Source organism: Populus alba, chromosome 19 (assembly GCF_005239225.2).
Source record: "Populus alba chromosome 19, ASM523922v2, whole genome shotgun sequence".
NCBI lineage: Eukaryota > Viridiplantae > Streptophyta > Magnoliopsida > Malpighiales > Salicaceae > Populus > Populus alba.
Genome location: NC_133302.1, coordinates 16683776 through 16696038, shown reverse-complemented (window position 1 = coordinate 16696038; position 12263 = coordinate 16683776). Strand labels below are relative to the sequence as shown.

Here is a 12263-nt window from a genome sequence, read left to right as displayed (position 1 = left end):
TTTTTAACAAAAAAAAATCAGTTAAAATCATTGTGTTGGTTAAGATAAATAAAATATATATTAAAACAAATAATTTAAATAATTTTTTTTAAAAAAATAATTGTATTTTTATATTTAATAACAATACTAAAAAGAAATTTATAATATTTTAATTTTTTTAATTTTAAAAAAATTAGATCCCTCGTAGCATAGCGGGAAAAACATTCCCTAGGTTAAGTAGAGGGAAAGACTAGTTTAGGAAATAAACATATGAATATAATATTTTGATTTTTTTTTGTTAATTTATTTTACCAATTATAAAATATTTTTGTTTTAAAATAAAATATTAACTAAAAATATTGTGTTGATTAAGACAAACAAGAAATATACTGTCTTAAAGTAAGTTAGCTGTTTGAATCTGTGCATCATCTCCCAAACTTTCCCACATTACAACAAATCACTGAAAAAAAGGAAGAAGAAATACTATTAACAATGTTCTAAAATGCGTGCTTTCCCCACGCCTTTATTTTCATTGAATTTATATATTATAACTATAATAATAATAACATATACTAAAAATACTCTGAGCTGTTTTTTTATTTTTTTTATTTTGTATGCCTTTATGGATTATTTTTGCTTTTTTTTTTGTTTTTTTTCTTTTAATGAATTTTTTTTGTTTAATTTAGTTTGTTAATGTTAAATTTTTTTTATTTAGTTATCATATTTTCATGACACGGATCCCAAGTTTGACGGGTTAACCAAGAATTTTTGTTTTTCTTCTTTTTAATTAATTTTTTTCGTTTAGTTTAATTTAATTTAGTTTGTCAATGTTAAATTTGTTTCTATTTAATTATTAGACTTTCATGATAGATATCTCGGGTTTAACGGGTTAACCCGTCAATTGTTTTTTCTACCCCTTTATTTTCGTTGAACTTATATATTATAATTATAATAATATAATAATAATAACATATACTAAAATACTCTAAGCTGTTTTTTTTTTTAGTTTTTTTTTTGTTTTCTTTTTGTTTTTTATGCCTTTATGGATTTTTTTTTGCTTTTTTCTTTGTGTTTTTTTTTTCTTTTAATGAATTTTTTTTGTTTAATTTAGTTTGTTAATGTTAAATTTTTTTTTATATAGTTATCATATTTTCATGACACAGATCCCGAGTTTGATGGGTTAACCCAGAATTTTTATTTTTCTTCTTTTTAATTAATTTTTTTTGTTTAGTTTAATTTGTTAATGTTAAATTTTTTTCCATTTAATTATCAGAATTTCATGACACGTATCCTAGGCTTGACGAGTTAACCCATCAATTTATTTTTTTTCAATTTAGTTATCAAACTTTTATGATATAAATCTCAGGTTTGACAGGTTAACCTGGTTTGAAGGATTAACTCAATTAATTTAGATTTTTTTTCTTCATTAGTTTTTTTTTCTTGTTGGTTTTTTTCTCTTTTTCTTCATTAGTGTTATTATTAATATTATAAATATTATTTTTAGGTTAGATGTTGCATCCAAATCCAAGACTCTTAGATATAGCTTTACAAAAAAACTTAACACTTTTAAATTTTAGTTTTTTTTATATTTTTATTAAAAAAAGTTAACCCGCATCGCATCGCGCAGGTAATATAACTAGTATATATATATTACCCGTGGAAGTGGGTAAGTTAGCTGGCAGGAAATGGAGAAAGAGTAGTGACCTCAGCCATTGAAACCCCTTTCTAGAATTGTTCCCAAGAAAATTCAGGAGATGGAGTAACTTTAACAAAACGGTGCGTAAATCAACTAAGGGAAAAAGACCCTAATTAGCTAATTGAAACGGTGCACTTTAAGGACAAAAATGAAACGGTGCGTAGGAGGCTGCAACGTCAATGTCAGTTTGAATTTGAAGGATTAATTTCTTCTTCTTTTCATCTTCTTCAGCTGGTAGTAGGGGTGTTCATGGTCCGGTTCGGTCCGGTTTTAACATAAAAATTCAACCGAACCAGAAAATACTATTCCTTGTTAATATAACCCGAACCGAACCGGTTTTGTTCGGTTCGGGTCGGTTTTTTAACCTTAGAAACCAGAAAAACCGAAATCAATTAAATAAGAGAAAACTTGGCCCAATCACAATCACTTGACAAACTTGGCCGAATCACATTCAAAAAAATCCTTGTTGAAACCTTTGAATCCAAGCTCTCCGGTTGAGATCTGAAAGATCTCCCTTAATTGAATCATAATCACTGAATCTATCTATATTAAAACAACGATTTCAATAGCATCCCGTAAAGTAGAGAATAGAGGCAACAATATAAGAGAAAATGAGTTGTTTTAAGTCTTTCTTGTGCCCAGAAGAGAGGGAGAGGGAGAAAGGGAAGGGTAAGGCCACTGGAAAAGGGAAAGGGGGGGAGAGAGCAGGGAAGGGGGGGATGGGTGGGGTTGCTGAAAAGGGAAGGGGTTTTGGGGGGAGGGGGGATAATTTATTATTAGGTTTAGTGGCGGGGGGGTTAATTTATTATGGAAAAGGGAAAGGGAAATGGGGAAAAGCTGGAAAGGTTTTGGGGAGGGGGGCGGGAAAGTTTTGGGGGAGGGGGGGGGGGGATAATTTATTATTAGGTTTAGTGCGGGGGGTGGGGTGTTGGGTTAATTTATTATTAGGTTTAGTGTTTCTTTTTATATATATTTTTAAATTTAATTAAACCGGTTCGGTTTGGTCCGGTTTAATCGGTTTAAGCCTTCTTAAACCGAAACCGAACCGGACCGAGTGGTTTTTAAAATTTTTTAATCGGTTTATTCGGTTTTTTCTATCGGTTCGTTTTTTTTGGTTAATTTTTTCTCGGTTTTTTCGGTTTAATCGATTGGTCAGTTTTTTTTAACACCTCTAGCTGGTAGCAATTGCCTCTCCTTGAAGCTGACCTTGTCCTCAAGGTTGAATTATGAAAACTGCAGCTTCAATTCATCAGTGAATTCCCCATCAGCAGGAGAGAGACCATCCCAATGAACTAGGACTTTGAGTGACCGTCCATATTAGGTGGTCTAGAGGATTATATTAGGAATTTTGGAATTAATGTTTATTTTTAATTTTATCCTTCAATATTTTATTTATTAGAAATTAAGGTCTTATTCTTTCTTCATTTTTCTTTCAATGGGGTTATTTCATTCTCATTTAATTTTTTTTTGTGATCAAATAGAATCATTGAGACCTTTTACAATTATTAAAATGATTTTTTCCATGATATTGTTAATCCTTTATTTTTTGAAGTTAGTCATTGTCAAAAGATTTTTAGTTCATTTTTTATTGTTTTTTTTTTAATTATATTATCAAATTAATCCAACTGAATAAATAACAAAAGGATGTTAAAGTTATGTCACACTCTACTAAAATAAGAGATTAAACCTAAGAACTACTAAAGCAGCTTTCTAATTAATTAATGAGGTTATGGAAACCTTTACAAAAGGTATAAGCTCACGTTTCACAGCGAAGATAGATTAGTTTTCTTGTTAGATGATGATTAATATGTAGTAGACTAGCGAAAAAAAAAAAAAAAAGTCTTTTTCTCAGGGTCTTCGGATTAAGGACACTATAGAGGTTTGGTATAAAAGGATGAAGAAGTAGAAGAAGAAGTGTTTAGAATCCTTTACCCTAAGGTTCAATATTTTTTATATATCTATAAGCTCTCACAAGTTGCCTAGAGTTATAGAGTTATGGGTATAAAGAACATTCTTCCTACCACATATGATTTTAGATTGTCATTAATATGAGTTTTGTGATAATATAATATATATATATATATAAGCAATTTTCCTGTAATTAGTTTTTTTAAAAGCATTTTTAAAACACAAAAACAAAAAATATGTTAAAAATAATTTATGAGTAATCTTGAGGGTTATATCTTAATTAATCAGGTTCTAGATTTGTTTTTTTTTTTAATTACAAGTTCAAGTCTTACAAACCTAAAATCATTTATGTAAACTTCAAGTATAATTCAATAATAAATGAAGTCTAAGAAATACATTAAAAAATAATGGTGAATGAATATCCTAAAAGCACTCGTTGCTTTTCCCTTATCAATATAACTTTTAAAGTCGTTTAATAATTTTGATTATATATATTACCCTGCAAAGACTTTTTATGATGGTTTACTGTTAATATGTATTTTTAGTTAGTTTATAATAATTATCTTCTTGTTATGTGGCAGTGGCACACGTGATATGATGCAGTTTGCAGTTCGAGAGTGGATGATAACACTTAATTTTCTATTTTTTACAAACAATAGGTGGTCTGTAATTTAAAAAACAAATAACATATCATCTACCACTTTAATTCAAAAAACAATAAATAGATTAAGCCCTAATTAACCGCACCCTCGTCGTGATCTCTTTCTTCTATTATCTATCTATCAATTAATTTGATGATAAAGTTTTCATGTTTATTTCTATTTATAATTAATTGAAAAATAAAATCAATTCAAGTAGTGTATAATTACAGTACACGCACGATAAATGTTTTGCTAATTTTATTTTTATATTATTATTTCTAAGTGTATTTTTAGGATTATAATTTATGATATTTTTTTAAAATATTTTTTATTTAAATATATATCAAAAAATATATTTTTTTTTTATATTAGCATATTAAAATTACTAAAAAAACACTAAAATAGAAGATTAACTTATTTTTTTTTAAGAAAACACATTTTTAAAATACTTCCAAAATAAAATTTACTGCAATTTCAATTTCAAACAGCTCCAGATATCTTTATTTACATTTCAGCTGTTACCTTTTGAAATGTAATCACTTTCTCTTAGAATAAGCAAATGGATTTCAAATTAGTTGTCTACAGAAAGCTTTTATTGGAATACTTTCCATATAGTTCTTTCGGCCATGAAACAATTTCATTTGATTTCTTTGAACCTTTTAGGTCTCCGACTGTAAACCTTCAAGTCATTTGTGGTAGATTCCGCACCATTCTTGAAGCCACTTCCACCGGGTTCCGCCTCATTGTCACGCTTGTTATCATGGCATCTCTTGTTTTTTCCCACGCCGGCATTAGTGAATTGTTCCTTTGGAAGATAAATTACACATAATTGTTGTACAAGCTGTCCAGATTCCGTTGGAGTTGCTGCAAATAACCGACGGTATGGCAAGATAAAATCGCAATAGTTCTCTGCTTGGGTGTATAGTTGGCGAACCCCACACTTGCTCACATGACAATAATGCAAGGGGTTGGTGTCCATATCTTCCACGGAGAATTCAACTGAGACTTCACTGAAATTACCATACCAAAAATCTTTTGTAGCATTCAAACAAGGATCATATCCAAGAAATAGGTGATCTGACTGGATAGATCGTTTGTGCAATGAGCCATAGTGACTGGCAAAGTAGCAATGGAGAACGCAGGGATCAGCATGGTCATTCTTGAAATGGTACGTACATTTAACTTGGAATCCACCAGAGTCGTCATAAGATGGTTCGAATGCAACAACAGTGCACAGCATGAAACCCAATAACTCACAACTAGCGCAATGTGAAGGCAGCTGAATTGTCACAGAAGCTGCTGAATTCTGCTGCACAAACCACGCTGGAACTTTACATCCAGGGAAGCAAAAACTAGATACCCCAGCAGCTACTGATGAAATCTGCATCATGAAAAACATGCTCAACTCTACCTCCAATAAAAAACGAGAGAAGAGATTATAATATGGGATTGTACGGGGATTGCACGTGTGTGCGTGCGAGCGCGCGCGTGTGTGTGTGAGAGAGAGAGAGAGAGAGACCTCATTGTAAAGTCTTTTGGCATATAGCTGAATTTTCAAGAGAGCATATGCCATGATATTGTTGCGTGCAGTCTCATCCAACTTGAGACAATTAGTAAAGATGAATTCAAAAATGTTTCCATCAAGTATAGTTGATGAGCTTGGGACTGTTCTCAGAGATGTGCAGCTGTGTGCATCTAGTTTTGCAAGCCGTGGGGGAAGTTTTTGTAATGATACAAACCTCCAGCAATGGCGTAAGCCAAGATATTGCAGCTCAGAGAGTTCACTGATATTTTTAGGCAGTCTAACAAAGTTGTTTCCACTCAGATCCAATGCTTCCAGTGAGGTTAAGCAGCCAAGACTTTTAGGCACCTCCAGTATTCCGCAACCACTGAGGTTTAGCTTGCGCAAATATTTTAAATCCACATCCTGCTCAAGCAATCGCAAGTCACCAAGATATTTTCCTTCCAAATATATGCAATTTCCCAATTCTAAGAAACAAAGCCCCTTCAGATTTCTAATTGGTGAGGGTAATTTTTCTATGCCTGTTCTGTCCAAGTAAAGATATCTCAAAGATTCCATTGTCTCCAAAATTCCCGGGAATCTCTGAAATTGAGAGCAACCTGAGAGGTTGAGCTTTTGCAGAGATTTCAACTTGCAGATACTCCCAGGAAGAATCTTGAATTTTGTACAGTTTCGTAGATGCAATTCAACAAGTTTGTAAAAACACCCGATTGACGATGGGATTTCTTCTATTGTTGTCCCATCCAGATACAGCTCTTTTATATTACACGAAACATTTGGAAACTCTGTGATATTGGAGCAGCCAGAGAGATTAAGTTTCTCAAGATATGCCAACTCATAAATGGTGCTCGGAATATTCTTGAGCCTTCTACAGTTGGACAGATCCAAAGAAGAGATTCTCCAGAGATGACCAACAGAAAATGGAAATTCTTCTACCGCAGTTCCACTCAAGTATAAATACCTTGTATTCCCTGGTATGCTCGGAAACTTGGTGACATTTGAGCAGCCAGAGACATCAACAATAACAATAGACTTCAACAAACAAATACTGTCTGGAAGATTCCCAAGTTGTTTACAGTCCCTCAAATTCAAAGCAACGAGTCGACTCAGATGTCCAATAGATTGGGGAAGTTCTTTGATTGCAGTCTCATTGAAATTCAAATACATCACATGCTCTGTAGTCTCTGGGTACATCTTGAGATTTGAGCAGCCAGAGAGGTTAAGAGCCTTGAGATATTTTGATTTAATGATTCTTGGAAGACTCAAAAGGCTTGTGCAGCTTCTCAGATCCAAATCAACAAGCTTCTCTAGAAATTGAATAGATGAGGGAACCACTTTCAGAGTTGTACAAAATTGAAGATTCAATCTCTCAAGATTTTTAGCCTTTGATAGGTCTGGAATTGTAGTTAGATGCTCACAATTACTAAGGTTGACCTCTGTTAAATTCACAAGATTCTGCTCCATCATTGTATTGATAACAAAAAAACATTAGTATCTGTACATTTTAAAATTCATTTGAAAGAGGAGAAAGATTACATGTGTAGTGACTAAACCATACCTGGTCCCCCTTCCAAAGTTCTCGAACCTTGCTGTGTGATAGGTTAAGTTCAACAAGGTTCTCTGGATGAAAATTGGATGGCAAAGATTTCAGAGGGTATCCATCCCAATGGAGATACCTCAACTCATCAGAAAGTGATTTGAGACCATTAGGAAGGTACACTTTACAGTTCTTTCCAACTTCAGAATTATAAATCTTGAGCAATCTAAGATTATACATCCGCGCAAAAGCTTTAGAGCTTAACTTGATTTCTTTTATTTTAGAGGTGTCAAAGAATATCCCTTCAACCTTTTCAGTTCCCTAAAGATCACAGCAAGGAAAAAAATAAAGCATGATAAGTAACACAAATCCATGGTCATATGTGAATGCTTTCAAACTTCATAGACCAAATCTCTCAAAAGAAACAAGAAATGAAAGAAATTAAGCATTCGCATACATGACACTCACCATATTTTTTGTCAAAACTTGATTGACATCCCTAGGACTCCATAACCTACTACGTTTTCCCAGTTCTTTTATGGATTCTTGTCGGACAATTTCAAAAGCCATTTCTTGCACCAGATCATGCATTTCAAGCTTTCCATTTGAAATAGTAATAAGGCACCTTTCAGCAAGAAAAAAAACTCCAATATTTGTTGAGAAACCACAACCATCCAGTATTCTCTTCACGTAATCAATTTGCTTCCCTTTAAAGAAACACGCAATATCAAGAAATATGTTCTTCTCTTCATCACCAAGTGCATCAAAACTTACTTTCAACATATTATAAATTTTCAGCTGAGGATTTCTTTCAAGTTTATTCAATGCATTTTCCCAGTCCTCTTTCCTTAGGTCAAAAAGAAAGGAACCCAAAACTTTAAGAGCCAATGGGTTTCCTTTAGCATAATTTACTGCCCTGATTGATAGGCCCATATAATCTTTTGGAATGTGGTTTCCTTTGAAGACAGACAAACTGAAGAGTTGACGAGCTTCACTGCAATTTAATTCCTCGACCTCATATATTTCATCAGCCACATTCTTAAGCACTTGTCTATCTCTGGACGTTACAAGAATTCTACTTCCTGGACCAAACATATCATGCCTTTCAATTAAACATTCCACTTGTTCTACATCATTCACATCATCTAGAACAGTTAAGACTTTTTTGTGCCAGATCCTTTCCTTGATTAAAGTGGATCCCGTGCGTGGAGTGTCAATACGTAGATTTTCCTGCTCTAATACTCTGGAAAGGAATTCCTCTCGCAAGCGAATCAAGCCACACATTCTTCCGATTTCTCTCTTACATTGGTAATAAAACAGCAGCTTTCATATTGACTTGAAATACTGTTGAAAACAGCTTCAGCAATGGTTGTCTTACCTATACCACCCATGCCCCATATTCCGATTATACGAGCTTCAGATGATCTAATGCATAAAAGTGTTTTGAGTCGTTCAATGCGTGAATCTATCCCAACTAGGCCCTTAGAATCACCTAATGATGTGTGGTTCAATTTTTTCAAAATGAATTGCACAATTTCACTTACAAGTTTGGACTCGGGCCTGCCAAATACAAGGAACAAGTGTTAGTAAAACAAAAGTTATCCAAAAAAAAAGTAAATAGAATAATGAAGATAACTCAGTACCTTTTTATTTTTTATTTTTTTGTTAAGAGTTCATTTGGAATTTTTGTGATCATTACGCTTGTAGCAACTAAGTCAAATTTCTTAAATTTATAATGTTTCTTGAAATTCACCAGTGCATAGCATTTTTAAGGCTCATTTAGAAGTCCCAGGAACATATACAATTTAAAAGTTATAATTCTGCACAAGTAAACCCACAAGAAGTGCGGTGACACAAGACTGGGCAATTAAGTTCCACCACAGTAATAGTCCTTCTGTGGATTCAAATTAACATGGGAATCAGTTTTAAAAGCTCAAACTGAGATATTATAACCTTTAAGTGAAATAAATTTATGCTTTTTAAAGTTATTATCCTAAACTGGAAAACATAAACTAATTAAATTGCTAAAGAACATGTCAAAGGACTGCCCCTTTTAAGCGACTATACTAAATGACCATTTCATGATGAGCAAGTATAATTTGGTTTGCATACTGAATAATGCTAGAAATACTTAATTCTGATATAATTGATGTGTTACCTCAAAAAGGATCGAGTTACTTCACCTAACTAAACAATGTACTAAGCTAGTAATTCGATAATTGCCAAGTGTTGATTCTTAAAAAACTTTTATTAGTAAAGAACAATGGCAGATTCTGTTACCGCGTTCAAAAACATTTAGCCCCTTTGTCTAATTAGTGTTTTGAAATTTAATGTGGAACGGTAACTCCATCATTTCAAGGGCAGCTAAAAATAAAGAAACTTGCATTCTTTCAAAATTCTTAAAAGTGCAAAGTAAGGGAACTTTATTGTTCTTATTTATTTTCCAACCCTTAGCTAGTTCCATACCCATTGGAAATCAGCCTTTTTAACATTATGCATAATTTTAGCTATATTAGAAAATGGGCATGCTAAAAATGGCACAAATAATACTTATATTCACGTATTCAAGTGAAACCTGCAAATGGTATAGAATAGAGAGAAAAGGTTACCAAGTGACTTGTGAATCCCATCCAGAAATATTGGCCGCATTTGTCAAGTCAGCTCTCCAGCTTGAAACCTTGTCCATCTTCCATTTAAAATTTCTTTCAAGTTTAGCAAATGCATTTCCAAAACTCCCTCTCTGTTCATCCACATCAGATGGGTCTACATGATAAAAAAACTGGTAAAACAATCTGCCCACATGTTCTCTTGCATTCCAGTATCTTCACCAATTCATCCACACACCACGGCGAAGATGCATAGTCTTTTGAGAATATCACTACTGAAATTCTTGAATCTTCAATTGTTCTCAACAGTGCAGGTTCAATTTCTTCACCCCTTTCAAGATCATTATCTATGAAAGTCTTGATTTGTTTACGACATAAGGCATCATAGAGATGGCTGGTAAAATTGTCACGAGTATCCTTGCCTCTAAAACTGAGGAATACATCATACTTCCATTGTTGAGCAGTTGTAGAAGAAGATGCCATATCCGACATTCACTAGCTTGTGCAGAAAATCACTTGAAATTAAAAGTTCATTGATGCTCTCTTTTTCACCTAGTAAAGAAAAATTAAGGATATAAATCACAGTCGATAACACTAAACAACAGTCGAGAATTTTAAGAGAAGGACAAATCACTAAACTCATTAAACACTAAACGCTGAAAACCACCTTACAAATATCAAGGATTCAAAAATTTTATGGGAATGCTTGCAGTTAATGGACTAGAAAGTTAGAAACCATGCTCAAATTTAGGCTTAAGCTCGATAATTTGATAAGAAAATAACTTTTTTACTTAAATCTCAGCAAATAAATCTTTCATTCAGCTAAACTCAAAGGCAAACCGTGAGACTTGGAGCTTTACAGCACGCTTCATTTATCAAATAAACATGCAATCTCAATCAATAAACCCACAGAGAGTTGATAATTGAAATAAAGAAACAAACAAAACAGACCCAATTCTCAAACCTTAAAACTAACGGTAGCATCAGTTTGAGTACTACTAAGTGGAAAGAAGAAAAGAGTTTGGACTTACAGAGTGGATACAGGAAAGACAGTAAGAGGGGTCCGGCAGCAACTTTCTTGTTTGATGTTTCAGTCAGCCAAGAAACCATAGAAGAAAAACAACACTGATTCTTGTTTCCAACAAGGGACCGAGAACGTCACAAGATGATCTTTTCCATGGAAAATGGATACGCAAAGAAGACTTTGGGGACTCAAATGTCAATGCCTCGTCCTTTTCTATCACCGAGGACGCATTAAATTTGGAACGGCTATGTTGGGGTTAAAAGGGAAGACAATTCCTAACTATTGGTCAAGTAGTTTACTGGCGAAGGAGACATATCTTTAAATTTTTTTTTAAAATGATTTGTATAAAATCTATTTTTTTAATATATCTTATTATTTTCATATTATTCAAAAAAAATATATTATCATTTGTTAAAATATATATATTCTCAAAAATATTTTTTTAAATCTGAAAAAAAATGACAAGTGTCATTGGTCTCTCTCTTAACTATATCTTTCACACTATTAAAATCTCAACAAATTATTTAATTTAATATAATTAGAGTCAAATTTAATAATATAATTGTAAAATTATATTATTATTATTTTTTTAATTTAAAGCATCAAAGATTAACTTAAAATAATAATTAATAATCAAAATAATTATGTATATCCAAGTTTCTTTCAAATCTCAAAAGCAACCAAGAATATATTTTTTTTAACTATTAAAAACTCACATGTGTGATTGTGAATGTAGTCAACATGAGAATAAAAAAAAAAGAGATGTAACCATTAAAAGATGAGCTAAAAAAAACTTATAATTAGATGGCTTGCCCCAACTCTTCAATTTTTCATTTTCTTTTTAAGAGAATATTTTGTATTTAAAAATTTGAAAACAAATTAATTTTTTTATTTTTTTTCAAATTATTTTTTTATTTTCAAATTTTTTTGACATGCTAATATCAAAAATAACTTTTTTAAAAAATATATATTATTTCAATACATTTCTAAACGAAAAATATTTTAAAAAATAATTTTTACCACACTCGCAAACAGACACTAGACTATTTGCTTAAAATATTAAAATATTTATTTGTTTAAACTTAGAAATATTTGTTTAAAAAATTAAATTATTTCAATACACTTATAAACAATAAGCATTTAAAAAAACAACTTTTACTACTTTCACAACCTTCATTGTTTGTTTGAAATTTTTATATCTTTAAATAAAAAAAATATTTATTTCTCATAAAGCATTTTATCAGAAAATATTTGCTTAAAATTGATTATATGTTTTTAAAAAATCAAAATTTCAAAATTACTTGAGAATAAAATATTTTAGAAATAAAAAAGAATACATTAACCTTAAAT

General features: G+C 31.8%; 1 protein-coding gene across 1 annotated transcript; it reads right to left on the bottom strand.

Annotated features, from left to right (window-relative positions):
- Positions 1-4809: 4809 nt before the first annotated feature.
- Positions 4810-11123, bottom strand: LOC118044239 (disease resistance-like protein DSC1). The gene is given in 8 exon segments (XM_035052467.2): positions 4810-5605; positions 5744-7201; positions 7305-7604; positions 7752-8564; positions 8567-8843; positions 9893-10059; positions 10061-10441; positions 10921-11123. Coding segments are annotated over 7 exon segments (4080 nt in total). The 5' UTR covers positions 10382-10441; positions 10921-11123; the 3' UTR covers positions 4810-4861.
- Between the last annotated feature and the right edge of the window lie 1140 nt (positions 11124-12263).